This window comes from Coffea arabica, chromosome 10e, assembly GCF_036785885.1.
Source record: "Coffea arabica cultivar ET-39 chromosome 10e, Coffea Arabica ET-39 HiFi, whole genome shotgun sequence".
Classification (NCBI taxonomy): domain Eukaryota; kingdom Viridiplantae; phylum Streptophyta; class Magnoliopsida; order Gentianales; family Rubiaceae; genus Coffea; species Coffea arabica.
In genome coordinates this window covers 27,904,802-27,919,106 of record NC_092328.1, presented here as the reverse complement: position 1 = coordinate 27,919,106, position 14,305 = coordinate 27,904,802, and the positions used below count along the sequence as shown (strand labels likewise).

Below are 14,305 nucleotides of genomic sequence, written 5' to 3'. Positions count from 1 at the left end.
AAGGGCTAATAAAACCTAAGGAAAACATGAAAGGGAATTCGGCCATCTTGGGTCAAGATGGGCCGGCCCATGCTCTACTAAAACAAACTAATCCAACTCTAAATAACCGCATTCTAACACTAAGGCCTAAGGCCTTATTCGGCCAACTCACTTGGAGGCCCACTTGACTCTTCATGGGCTTGGATCATGGTGTAGATAACTTGATTGTCTCCTTCCAAGCCTTCAATATCTCTATGAAAGCCTTGAGTCAAGGCCGCCATCCGTGCACACATCAGTCCCCTCCATTTGAGAAGGATTTGTCCTCAAATCTGGATGGAAATGAATAAGATGAACAAGAGTTGGTAGTATGAAACCGCAAATCTAGCGCCTCCACATTGGCCCTTTTAGATTGAATGATACTTGCAGACATCATGATGAGTATAAGTCGGTGCACATGTCTCCTGATCAGTTTGAAAATGCCCACAACCTGCCAAGAAAAACTCATGACTTTACTCCAATGGCTCCTCTTGTTCGTATCACTCTGCTTTAGTTTACATTGATGACACACTTCTTTTCAGTAATACTTTTGAAGAATATCTCGGATTGCTTAAGGATTTCCACAAAATTGTTAAGCAATATGGGATTATGCTTTCTGAAAAGAAAATGTTTTTGGCAAAAAAGAAATTTCATTCCTTGGCATGAAAATTGCTAATGGAACATGTACACCTGAACAACATATTGGACAATCCATCAAGGATTTTCCTGAAGAAAATCTTTCAAAAACTCAGGTTCAGCAATTTCTTGGTATTGTCAACTATGTATGGGAATTTATTCCCAAAGCAGCCAAGCATATTAGTCCTCTGACTAAAATGCTAAAAAAGATACCCCCTCCTTGGAGAATTTCTCAAACCCGGGCAATCCAAAATTTGAAGAAAGAACTTCAACAGCTTCAGACACTTTATATCCCTTCTCAGAGGAAAAAGAATCTTCAAACTGATGCCAGTGACAGATATTGGGGAGCAATTCTTCTTGAAGAAGATGAACAGGGAACCAGACATTGTTGTGGATTTGCAAGTGGAAAGTTTAAGAATTCAGAACAACACTATCATTCCACCTCATCTCCCTTAAGATATTCTCGAATAATTTTTCTTTTATTGCAAAGATCATCAAGGGTTAACAGAACTGCTTGTTTGATCTGTCCGGGTGTCAGATTTAAGATAGATCCATATTTATTGTGGATATACATTTCTGCACCATCTGCAAGAGATTTTGGAAGTGAACTGATAAATGCCTGTTTGAGATTGATATCTGCACCAAGAGAATAAAACAACTTAGTCATCTTTTTAAAATGTTTATTTATATCACGCCGATCATAAGATAAACATTTCATCTGGAAGAATTCCTTTCTTTTCGTCTCCTGGCTTTCTCTGACATTACCAATAAACGTCAAATGTAATAGGTTGATGTTTTCCATAAAATCTTGTCTAGTTAGGCAAAGCATCTTGTCTGCATCTCTAAGGGTTGTCCACCAATTCTTTAAAATTCCTGATAAGTGAGCTATAAAAACAGATAGAATTTCAAAATGAGATTCTTCAGTAAGGTTTTGAGCAAGCATCCAAGCATGAAAATCTTGGAATTGAGATCCTTATAGCTGCGTGTTGCTTAGATCCTCATAGCTCTGTTATAATTTGTTCTTGTGATAAAAGTCCCTTGAACTTTTGAAAGCCCAGATCCTCATTTACTAGACACCTTGAAAGTACAGGTACAAATTGTTGGGGTAGACCAAGTTTCTGATGCAATTGCAGCAACACTTTATTACCAGATGGTTTATCGAGTGCAAAATCATGCACTAGATCTTGTAGTCCCTAGTGGTGAAAATGCTCTTCTTATTCGAGTTGATGAGAAGAACTCTGCATGTTGCACCCACGTACCCAGACAAATCTCAAAGTCAGATCTGATCATACTATTACTAGATAGTTGAATAACTGACTATGAGTCTTTGCATACTCAAGCAAATGAACCATTAGTGATACGCTCCTCGATCAACACGTTTCGAGACACGTAGTACGTTTGCCCAAGGATCTAGCAAGGTTGTCCAACGCTTGGATTGCGGGACCTAAAACCAAAATGGACGACACGAATTAATTGAAGGTGGTAGAACGACGACTCCAATTGAGGTGATTACTCTAGTGGATAGGTCGGTAGATGATACGTTCCTCGATCAACTTGTTTCGAGACACGTAGCACGTTTGCCCAAGGATCTAGCGAGGTTGTCCAACGCTTGGATTGCGGAACCTAGAATCAAACGGACGACACGATTTGATTAAAGGCAGTAGACGACACTCCGATGAAGGTGAATACTCCAGGGGAATAGGTCGGTAGAACAATCAAGGACAAGACGCAAGATTGCTCAACACCCTTGCCAAAGCAAGTGAAAGGCTCGAATTCTCTCTCAAGAAGAAGAATCGAAAATAACAAACTTTATTGATAAAACGTCTACCCTTAATGCTTACAAAGCAAGCCTTTATATAGGCAAGACTAAGGAAACCCTAATTTCAAAAACCCTAATATCGACTAGCTAGTTGGTCGGCCACTCCTCTATGGACTCAATTAAAGGGCCTAAGGGTTCGGCCATCCTTCAACAAAAAGGTGGGCCGAATCCATGGCTAACAAAAGGACTAATTTAACTTACGACTCCTAACACTAAGGCCTAATCGGCCATGGGCCGCTTGGGCTCTTCACGGGCTTGGATCATCGTGTAGACAACTGGGTTATCACCTTCCAAGCCTTCAATGTCTCGATGAACCCCTTGTTGGTCTTGAACATTCCGCACAAGGGCTTGGAGTGATTCCTTAAATTGCTTAGCCCGTGCACGTGTGACTGGGCCCAATGGTACTCGAACTGGGTCATTGCCTGGGTCGAGATCCGTGCACACATCAGTCCCCTCCTCTTGAGAAGGATTTGCCCTCAAATCTGGATCCTCCTTGTCAAGAAATGGGCTCAAATCTGCGACATTGAAGGTCACGCTATAACAGTGTACTCCCCAGGTAGCTCCAATTTGTAAGCATTGTCATTGACTCGTTGGAGCACTCGAAAGGGCCCATCTCCTCTTGGGGATAACTTGTTTTGTCGCTGCTTGGGAAATCTCTCCTTCCTCAAGTGTAGCCAAACCCAGTCTCCAGGCTCAAAAACCATCTTACGACGGTGCTTGTTTGCTTGCTGGATGTATTGCTGAGTACGCCTCTCAATGTTTGCTCTAACGGCTTCATGTAACCTGCGCACAAAATCAGCTTTCTTTTCCCCATCTAAGCTTGTGTGCTCAGAGGAAGGTAAGGGTACCAAATCCAGGGGGGTCAGCGGGTTAAAGCCATAAACAATCTCGAAAGGTGAATAGTGTGTAGCACTATGAACAGTTCGATTGTAGGCAAATTCAACATGAGGCAAACACTCTTCCCAAGTTTTGAGATTCTTTTTAATCAAAGCCCGAAATAGAGTACCAAGTGTGCGATTGACAACTTCAGTTTGTCCATCGCTTTGTGGATGACTGGTGGTGGAGAATAACAACCTAGTGCCAAGCTTAGACCACAATGTCTTCCAGAAATAACTCAAGAACTTTACATCTCTATCACTAACAATGGTCTTAGGCATGCCATGCAGACGGACAATTTCTTTGAAAAACAAAGTAGCAATATGAGATGCATCGTCAGTTTTGTGACAGGGGATAAAATGTGCCATTTTAGAGAATCTATCAACCACGACAAAGATGGAATCATTGCCCCTTGGCGACCTAGGTAGGCCTAAGACAAAGTCCATAGACAAGTCTACCCAAGGATAGTGAGGAATAGGCAATGGGGTATACAGGCCGTATGGATTTGTTTTAGACTTTGCCTTATGACAAGTGACACATCTACCAACCATGCGTTCAACATCCCTACGCATGTGCGGCCAGTAAAAGTGCTCTTGTAACAGGACTAGAGTCTTAACAATGCCAAAGTGTCCCATGAGACCACCACTGTGTGCCTCTCTAACCAAAAGATCACGAATGGAAGAGTTAGGGACACACAATTTATCCACATAAAATAAAAAACCATTGTGCAAGAAATACTTTCCATGTGGACTCTTTATACAAGATGCATAGATTTCCCCAAAGTCATGGTCATGGGTATATATCTCCTTAAGCATCTCAAACCCTAGCAACTTGGCATCAAGAACAGCAATCAGAGAATGTCTACGAGATAAAGCATCAGCTACCACATTCGTTTTGCCAGTTTTGTACTTAATGACATAGGAGAAAGTGTCAATGAAGCTTACCCATTTGGCATGTCTCTTACTTAACTTAGGTTGCCCTTTGAGATACTTCAATGACTCGTGATCGGTGTGTATCACGAACTCCCGAGGGCGAAGATAGTGTTGCCAGGTCTCCAAGGCCCTCACCAGTGCGTACAACTCCTTGTCGTACGTAGGATAGTTTAAGGCAGCTCCTCCCAGTTTCTCGCTAAAGAAGGCACAAGACCTTTTGTCTTCCATCAGGACGGCGCCAATACCTACACCAGAAGCATCACATTCGATTTCAAAAGTTTTGTTGAAGTTGGGTAATGCTAACACAGGTGCGTGTGTGAGTTTGCTTTTGAGGGTAAGAAATGCTTGTTCTTGGGCTTCCCCCCAATGGAATTTGTCATTCTTCTTGGTCACGGCGGTCAATAGGGTGGCAATGGTGCTAAAGTTTTTGACAAAACGCCGGTAGAAGCCTGCCAACCCAAGAAAGCTGCGCACCTCCGGGACGGATGCAGGAGTTGGCCATTGCTTGATAGCTTCAATCTTGGACTCATCCACTTTAATCCCCTGTGAGCTCACTACATATCCTAAGAACACAAGCTCGTTAGTATAAAAGTTGCACTTCTTAAGGTTAGCGTATAGACGCGCCTGTCGAAGTGTCTCGAGAACTAATCTCACATGCTCCAAGTGCTCTTGTTCACTGCGACTATATATCAGAATATCGTCAAAGTAAACAATAACAAATTTGCCAATGAAATGCCTCAAAACATGGTTCATTAGTCGCATGAATGTACTAGGGGCGTTAGTCAACCCAAAAGGCATGACTAGCCACTCGTAGAGACCATGTTTGGTTTTGAAGGCCGTTTTCCATTCATCGCCTTCTTTCATCCTAATTTGATGATAGCCACTCCTTAAATCAATTTTGGTGAATATTATAGCACCATCGAGTTCATCAAGCATATCATCTAATCTAGGAATGGGATGACGATATTTCACAGTGATGGCATTAACGGCCCTACAGTTAGTGCGCATGCGCCAAGTACCATCCTTTTTGGGGACAAGTACCACAGGCACAGCACAAGGACTGAGACTCTCTTTTACCCAACCCTTACCTAGTAGGCCATCAACTTGCCGTTGAAGCTCCTTTGTCTCCTCAGGGCCCATGCGGTAAGCAGGTTTGTTGGGTAGTGGCGCTCCAGGAATCAGGTCAATTTGGTTCTCGATTCCCCGAATGGGTGGTAAGCCATCAGGGACCTCATCAGGGAAAGCATCCTCAAATTCCTGCAAAAGAGCAACCATACTCGAAGGCAATGCCTTATCGAGCTCAGCAACATCTAAGAGCACATGTTTGCAAATCATGAGAAGTACAGGCTGATCAGAATTCACAACTTTTCTCACGTCCTTAGCCTTAATGATCATGTTTTGCTTCCTAGTGGTAGGTGTAGTGGGTGATTTGTCATGCGTAACACTAGGTGTGCTCACTTGACCCTTGGTTGATTGCTCACTTGTAGAAGTAGAGCACTTGCCAGGGTCGGCCGTCTTTGGCTTTCGCTTTGTCTATGTCACACTCCCGTTGCAATTTCAATTGGTCCTCATAAACTTGTGCAGGTGTGAGTGGTGTGAGGACCTTACGCTTGCCATCGTGCAAAAGGGTGTACTTATTTGCCCTTCCATCGAATGTGACGTGTTTGTCAAATTGCCAAGGTCTCCCCAAGATGACATGTGTAGCATGCATAGGCACTACGTCACATACGACTTCATCAGTGTAACTACCAATGGAGAAGGGAACGCGTACCTGTTTGAAGACACGTATCTCGCCATCCTCACTTAGCCATTGGAGGCGGTAAGGATGTGGATGTCGAGTAGTTGGGAGTCCTAAACTCTCAACCATGAGCAAGCTCACCACATTCGTGCAACTCCCACCATCGATGATGAGGCTACACACTTTGTCACCGATCTTACAACGAGTGTAAAATAGGTTCTCTCTTTGTAGTTGCTCGTCCTCCTTAACTCGAGTGGTTAGCACTCGTCGTGCCACCAAGCAACCTACTTCTCCTTGCGTAGGCGAGCAAGCATCCGCAGCTGAATCATCTTCTAGGTAGTTGTTGTTGACCAATTCGGGCACCTCCTCACAATCGTCATCATCGGACACGATTTCGCCATTGTGAGTGATTAACATGACTCGTTGGTTTGGACATTGAGATTGAATATGTCCAAACCCTTGGCATTTAAAGCACTTGATGTCCCTACTCCTAGTCTTAGGCGTCTCAAGAGGTGCCTTCGAAGCGGATCTGGATGCATCAACAGCTTTGTTAGGGGTAAAATGGGTATTGCGGGCGGAGGCATTACCTTGAATTCAGCTAGAAGAAGTTGGGGTAGCCGAATGTCCAGTTTCGTAGGTCGCTCTTCGTGGTTGGTTGCCCCTCCATGAGGTCGAGTTAGAAGATTGGAAGGTACGGGCCCCACGCCTCAATTTCTTTCCCCTCTCAGCCTTGATGGCTAACTCAAGAGGTCATGAATGTCCACATAATGTTGGAGCTCCAAGGTTTCCTGAAGGTCAGGGTTGAGACCTCTAAGGAACCTGGCCATGGTCGCTTCGCCATCCTCTTGCATGTTTGCCCTCGTCATGGCCATCTCGATCTCCTTGTAATAATCTTCCACACTCATGTTGCCTTGAGTGAGGGTTTGCAGTTTGGAGTGGAGATCTCGATTGTAATAGCTTGGAACGAATCTCTTACGCATCAGTGCCATGAGTTCTCGCCAAGTTCGGACTCGTGGTTCTCCCATTCTCCTTCTATGGGTGCTCACTTGGTCCCACCAAACTAGTGCGTAGTCGGTGAACTCAACGGTGGCAACTTTAACCTTTTGTTCCTCACTATAGTCGTAGCAGTCGAACACCATCTCAATGCAGCCTTCCCATTCCAAGTAAGCTTTGGGATCACTCTTGCCTTTGAACGCGATAACTTGAATTTTGAGTCCCTTGAGTTCGTTTTTAGACGTGTCCCTCGTAGGCCTCTCAGCACGTTCATCATCCTCACTACCCGAGTAGGCTTCACTATTTGCTCCCCTGGTGTCACGGTTACTCCAGTTGTGAGATCTAGATCGAGAGTCTCGTGTGAGACTCTTGGAGAGTTCATCAAAGCGAGTGTGCAATTCCTCCATTTGTTGCTCACTAACTCGCCTGAGCTCGTTCTTCATGGTGGTAAACATCAAGGAGTAGTCAGTGGGTGGCTGTTGTTGCTCCATGTCTCTCTTGATGCCCTGCAAAATGTTAGTAACAAGAAGAAATAGTGCAAATATATCCTCACTTTACTCCCTTAGTGTATCACTCTCGCTCGTGTTTATCACTCAAGACACTCTCTAAGCAATCTTACCCAATGCCTTTACCTGTCGGTTGAGGTGGATAAGAAATGCTGCTCGAGTCCAATAATCGTCACCAACTTTTCCCACAAGAGTAAGCAAGAGTGCAGGACACAATTGGGTGAGATTTTGAGATGGACGAAATTTGAAAGGTTATGGGTGGCGGCAGACTTGGAAATAACGCTAAGAAAGGAAGTCCTAGGTTTCCTAAGATGTAGGAATGGTTCCTAAAACGTAGGAGTGAAAGTAGGAGTGGTTCCCTAAAGCAAGGAGAGAAAATAGGAAAGTGTCCAAGTGAAACAAAGAGTTATCCAAGTATTTTTCCTAGTTTCCTAAATTAATTAGGAAAACAAGTTGGTTTTGGAAACTCCTTAGGAAACCTCTCTTGAACAAGCTTTAGAACTTCCAAATTCCTCTCCAAAACAGACTTGGATTCTTTCCTTCCTTTAACCGAAATTTCCAGAATTTTTCTCCTTTTTGAACCCTTTCCCAAGGTCGGCTAATTCCCTATAAAAACCCCTCTCTTCACAGCTGCACCTTTCTCCAAGAAATTCGGCCCCCTTCACACTTCAAGGAACAAACAATTCGGCTCCCCCCTCTCTTTGCAAGGCAAGGCAGCTTTGGTTCTTGTTTCAAGACAATGGCCTCCCAAGATAATGTGAGCAATGTCACTCAAGGATCCCCCTAACGGGCTGCTCAAGAAGCTCCCAAGAATTTTGTTCCTAAGCCAAGAAAGCCCCGTATGGATGCAAGAACGTACAAGAAACTTTTTATTCGAAGGGAAGTTCAAGTTTTCAAGACACAAGATGGCCAAGAAATTCAAGAACCTCGAAGGGTGGTTCAAGTTATCAAGGCACAAGGTGATCAAGAATTGCAAGAAGAGGTAGGACAAAACTTTTGAACGCTTTCTTTGTGTAATTTTCTGGTTTGGTTGGAACAAAAGGTACAAACAGATTTGGCAATACAAGTTTACTTCCTTGCTTGTCTTCTTTGCTTCTTGCCAACCGCGTGCTTCCTCTTTCTTTTCTTTTTCCGTTTCTATTTTTCTATTTTTTAAACTTAACAACGAAAAGCAAAGGCCACTTGGCTGCAAGAAATAATTTCCAGATTCGGTCAGCCCCCTATTTTTTTCCACAAGCAACGCTCAAACATCAAGTTCTCGCAAGAATTCTCCAAGAAGCTTTCAAGAGCTTCAAGGGTTTCAAGATTGATTTCAAGAACCTCAAGAAACCCTAGATCCTTGTAGGTTTTCTTCAAGATTCGCAAGACCCAACAAGTTAACCCAAAATTAGTCTAGAAAATTAAGAAAGCAACTTGGATAGTTCATGAACTGATTCGGACAAATTTAAAAAGATGAAGCCCTAGCCGCCAAAAGCAAACCCTAGCCGCCAAAACAAACCCTAACCGCCAAGGAAAACCCTAGCCGTCGCCTACTTGTGTGCTTGTTCCTTCGGCTTGGATGGTTTTGGACAGATTTTTGGTCCAACACTCTCGATACAAGATATGGTCAGATTTGTCAAGGCAACAACTACGCATGCATGGACAAATTTGACACAAACAAGAAGCAACACTTACGGGCAGAATGTTATGCAACAACGACTCAAACGCAGGCGACAAGTTGTGGACAAATTTGTCTACAACACGTCGCAAGAACACTTGAACAGATTCTTTTTTTTTTTTTTTTGTTGCTTGGCCGAAGGCTAAAGACCAAGACAAATTGACACAACACAATGGATCAGCAATGGCGCGGGAGGGACATAAAACTTCACGACCAGAATTGCTTGATACGAAGCGACACAATCCAAAAAGAAATTGAGCGACACAAGAACAAAGATGCTATCGGTTATTTTTATTTTTATTTTTTTTTGACACAAGGCAGCGGAAAAAATAACACAAAATCTTAGACACAAATACGAAAAATGAGGATATAACGAAAGATACCTCCACCAAAGCTCTGAAGCCAACTGATACGTTCCTCGATCAACTTGTTTCGAGACACGTAGCACGTTTGCCCAAGGATCTAGCGAGGTTGTCCAACGCTTGGATTGCGGAACCTAGAATCAAACAGATGACACGATTTGATTAAAGGCAGTAGACGACACTCTGATGAAGGTGAATACTCCAGGGGAATAGGTCGGTAGAACAATCAAGGACAAGACGCAAGATTGCTCAACACCCTTGCCAAAGCAAGTGAAAGGCTCGAATTCTCTCTCAAGAAGAAGAATCGAAAATAACAAACTTTATTGATAAAACGTCTACCCTTAATGCTTACAAAGCAAGCCTTTATATAGGCAAGACTAAGGAAACCCTAATATCAAAAACCCTAATATCGACTAGCTAGTTGGTCGGCCACTCCTCCATGGACTCAATTAAAGGGCCTAAGGGTTCGGCCATCCTTCAACAAAAAGGTGGGCCGAATCCATGGCTAACAAAAGGACTAATTTAACTTACGACTCCTAACACTAAGGCCTAATCGGCCATGGGCCGCTTGGGCTCTTCACGGGTTTGGATCATCGTGTAGACAACTGGGTTATCACCTTCCAAGCCTTCAATGTCTCGATGAACCCCTTGTTGGTCTTGAACATTCCGCACAAGGGTTTGGAGTGATTCCTTAAATTGTTTAGCTCGTGCACGTGTGACTGGGCCCAATGGTACTCGAACTGGGTCATTGCCAGGGCCGATGTCCGTACACACATTAGTAGAACAATCAAGGACATTCGCGAGATTGCTCAAGAACCCTTGCCAAAAGCAAGTAAAGGATCGAATGCTCTCAATGATTGAAGAGAAACAAATCAGAATTTTATTATCAAAATTGTGTACCCTTTAACCGTACAAAGCAAGCCTTTATATAGGCTAAGGGACTAATGATACCCTAAGGAAATAGGTAAGGAGGATCGGCCACTCCTTGGACTAGGTGGGCCGGCCCATGACTCAACAAAACAATCCAACTCTAAACAATTGAAACCTAGCACTAAGGCCTAAGGCCTAGTCGGCCATCCCACTTAGGGCCCACATGATTCTTCATGGGCTTGGATCATCGTGTAGACAACTTGATTATCCCCTTCCAAGCTTTCAATGTCCCCTATGGACTTGTTGGTCTTGGACATTTCGCACAAGGGCTTGGAGTGATTCCTTGAAGCGCTTGGCCCGTGCACGTGTGACTGGGCCCAATGGAACTCGAACTGGATCATTACTTGGGCTAAGGTCCGTGCACACATCAGTCCCCTCCACTTGAGAAGGATTTGTCCTCAAATCTGGATCCTCCTCGCCAAGGCATGGGCTCAAGTCTGCGACATTAAAAGTCACGCTAACATTGTACTCCCCAAGTAGCTCCAATTTGTAGGCATTGTCATGGACGCGTTGGAGCACTCGAAAGGGTCCATCATCCCTTGGTGACAGCTTGCTTTGGCGTTGCTTGGGAAATCTTTCTTTTCTCAAGTGTAGCCACACCCAATCGCCAGGTTCAAAGGTCATCTTGCGATGGTGCTTGTTAGCTTGTTGGATGTATTGCTGCGTGTGCTTCTCAATGTTTGCTCGAGCAGCTTCATGTAACCTGCGCACAAATTCAGTTTTCTTTTTCCCATCTAAGCTTGTGTGCTCAGAGGAAGGTAAGGGTGCCAGATCAAGGGGGGTCAGGGGGTTAAAGCCATAAACGCTCTCAAATGGTGAGTAGTGTGTTGCACTATGAACAGTTCAATTATAAGCAAATTCAACATGTGGCAAACACTCTTCCCAAGATTTAAGATTCTTTTTAATCAAAGCCCTGAGTAATGTACCAAGTATGCGATTGACAACCTCAGTTTGTCCATCGCTTTGTGGATGACTTGTGTTGGAAAACAACAATTTAGTGCCAAGCTTGGCCCACAAAGTCTTCCAAAAATAATTTAAAAACTTCACATCTCTATCGCTAACAATGGTTTGAGGCATAGCATGTAAACGAACAATTTCCTTAAAGAACAAGTTAGCAACGTGAGATGCATCATCAGTTTTGTGACAAGGGATGAAATGAGCCATCTTTGAAAATCTATCAACAACCACATAGATGGAGTCATTACCCCTTGGTGACTTAGGTAGTCCCAAGACAAAGTCCATAGACAAGTCTACCCAAGGATGATGTGGAATGGGCAATGGGGTATACAAGCCATATGGGTTTGTTTTAGACTTGGCCTTGTGATAAGTGGTATATCTACTAACCATGCGCTCAACATCCTTACGCATATGGGGCCAGTAGAAGTGTTCTTGCAACATTGCTACAGTCTTCACAACACCAAAATGTCCCATGAGACCACCACTATGTGCCTCTCTAACTAAAAGATCACGAATAGAAGAATTAGGCACACACAGCTTATCCACATGGAATAGAAATCCATCATGCAAAAAGTATTTTCCATGCTGGTTCTTAACACAAGCAGCATATATGTCACCAAAATCATGATCATGTGCATAGAGTTCCTTAATCATTTCAAACCCTAACAACTTAGCATCAAGGAAAACAAGCAAGGAATGTCAACGTGATAAGGCATCAGCTACCACATTCGATTTGCCAGTTTTGTACTTAATGACATAAGAGAAGGTGTCAATGAAACTTACCAATTTGGCATGTCTTTTACTCAATTTTGGTTGCCCCTTGAGAAACTTCAATGACTCGTGATCAGTGTGTATCATGAACTCCCTAGGGCGGAGGTAGTGTTGCCAGGTCTCCAAAGCTCTTACCAGTACGTACAACTCCTTGTCGTGCGTGGGGTAGTTTAAGGCAGCACCTCCCAGTTTCTCGCTAAAGAAGGCACAAGGCCTCTTGTCTTGCATGAGAACAATGCCAATACCTACACCAGAAGCATCACATTCAATTTCAAAGGTCTTGTTAAAATTTGGTAATGCTAAAACAGGTGCATGTGTGAGTTTGTCCTTGAGGGTAAGGAATGCTTGTTCTTGGGCTTCTCCCTAATGGAATTTATCATTCTTCTTTGTCACGGCGGTCAATGGAGCAGCAATGGTGCTGAAGTCTTTGACAAATCTCCGGTGGAAGCCCGCAAATCCATGGAAGCTGCGCACCTCAGGGACGGATGTTGGAGTTGGCCATTGCTTGATGGCCTCAATCTTGGACTCGTCTACTTTGATACCCCGTGAACTCACAACATAGCCTAAAAATACAAGTTCATTAGTACAAAAGGTGCACTTCTTAAGGTTGGCGTATAGACGCGCCTCGCGAAGTGTATTAAGAACTAGTCTCAGATGCTCCATGTGCTCATGCTCACTTCGACTATATATCAAAATGTCATCAAAGTAAACAATCACAAACTTCCCAATGAAGTATCTCAAAACATGGTTCATTAATCTCATGAATGTACTAGGGGCGTTAGTCAACCCAAAGGGCATGACTAGCCACTCATAAAGACCATGTTTGGTTTTGAAAGCCATTTTCCACTCATCGCCTTCTTTCATCCTAATTTGATGATAGCCACTCCTTAAATCAATTTTAGTGAAGATAATAGCACCATCAAGTTCATCAAGCATATCATCTAGCATAGGAATGGGATGACGATATTTAACAGTAATAGCATTAACGGCTCTACAGTTAGTGCACATGCGCCAGGTACCATCCTTTTTGGGGACAAGTATCACAGGCACAACACAAGGACTTAGACTTTCCTTTACCCAACCCTAACCTAGTAGGCTATCGACCTTTCGCCTTTGAAGCTCCTTTGTCTCCTCAGGACCCATGCGCTAAGCTGGTTTGTTGGGTAGCAGTGCTCTAGGAATCAGGTCTATTTGGTGCTCAATCCCTCGAATGGGTGGTAAGCCATCAGGGACCTCATCAGGGAACACGTCCTCGAATTCTTGTTTGTAGACACGTATCTCTCCTTCTTCACTTAGCCATTGGAGGCGGTATGGATGTAGATGTCTAATGGTAGGAAGGCCCAAACTCTCAACCATTAGTAAGTTGCCACATTGGTGAAACTCCTACCATCAATGATGAGGCTGCACACCTTATCACTTACTTTACAACGAGTGTAAAATAAGTTTTTCCTTTGCAATTGCTCGTCCTCCTTGACTCGGGCGGTTAGCACTCGTCGTGCCACCAAACAGCCGATTTCCCCTTGGGTAGGAGAGCATTCTTCCTCAGCCGAGTCATCCTCCAAGCAATCGCCCTTGATCAACCCAGGCATATCCTCACAATCGTCGTCATCGGACACAATCTCTCCATTGTGAGTGACTAACATGATCCTTTGGTTTGGACATTCGGACTGGATATGTCCAAACCCTTGGCACTTGAAGCACTTGATATCTCTACTCCTAGTTTTAGGAATCTCATGAGGTGCCTTAGAAGTGGACCTGGATGCATCAACAACTTTGTTAGGGGTAAAATGGAAATTTCGATTAGGAGAGAATTTGGCTAGATGTAGTTGGTGTAGCCGAATTTCCAGCTTTGTGGGCTATTCTCAGTGGTTGGTTGCCTCTCCATGAAGTCGAGTTGGAAGTTGGGAAGGTACGGGCCCCTCGCCTCAATTTCTTTCCCCTCTCGGCCTTGATAGCTAGTTCAAGAAGATCATGCATGTCCAACTAATGTTGGAGCTCCAAGGCTTCTTGAAGGTCAAGGTTGAGACCTCTAAGAAACCTTGCCATGGTCGTTTCATTATCTTCTTGAATGTTTGCCCTCATCATGGCCATCTCAATCTCCTTGTAGTAGTCC

At 43.8% G+C, this 14,305-nt stretch overlaps 1 protein-coding gene across 1 annotated transcript; it reads right to left on the bottom strand.

The window, feature by feature from the left end:
- Positions 1–2,689: 2,689 nt before the first annotated feature.
- Positions 2,690–13,835, bottom strand: LOC140015183 (uncharacterized). Its single transcript, XM_072067088.1, has 10 exons — positions 13,580–13,835; positions 12,586–12,755; positions 11,809–11,958; positions 6,759–7,515; positions 5,791–6,129; positions 4,753–5,735; positions 4,234–4,662; positions 3,977–3,999; positions 3,027–3,388; positions 2,690–2,964 (listed from the first exon to the last, which is right to left on the bottom strand). Exons 1-10 carry the CDS (start codon positions 13,833–13,835, stop codon positions 2,690–2,692), a joined length of 3,744 nt encoding a protein of 1,247 aa, XP_071923189.1.
- Positions 13,836–14,305: the final 470 nt, after the last annotated feature.

Bases quoted from the DNA above. Each gene is read 5' to 3' on its own strand.
- LOC140015183 (XM_072067088.1), bottom strand. From the start codon at position 13,835: ATGTTAGTCACTCACAATGGAGAGATTGTGTCCGATGACGACGATTGT. The intron at 11,959-12,585 runs GTGACAAAGAAG...CATGTGGATAAG, and splicing joins TTGCTGCTCCATTGACCGCC to CTGTGTGTGCCTAATTCTTC. The intron at 7,516-11,808 runs GTTAGTAGATAT...AACATTTTGCAG, and splicing joins GTAAGGATGTTGAGCGCATG to GGCATCAAGAGAGACATGGA.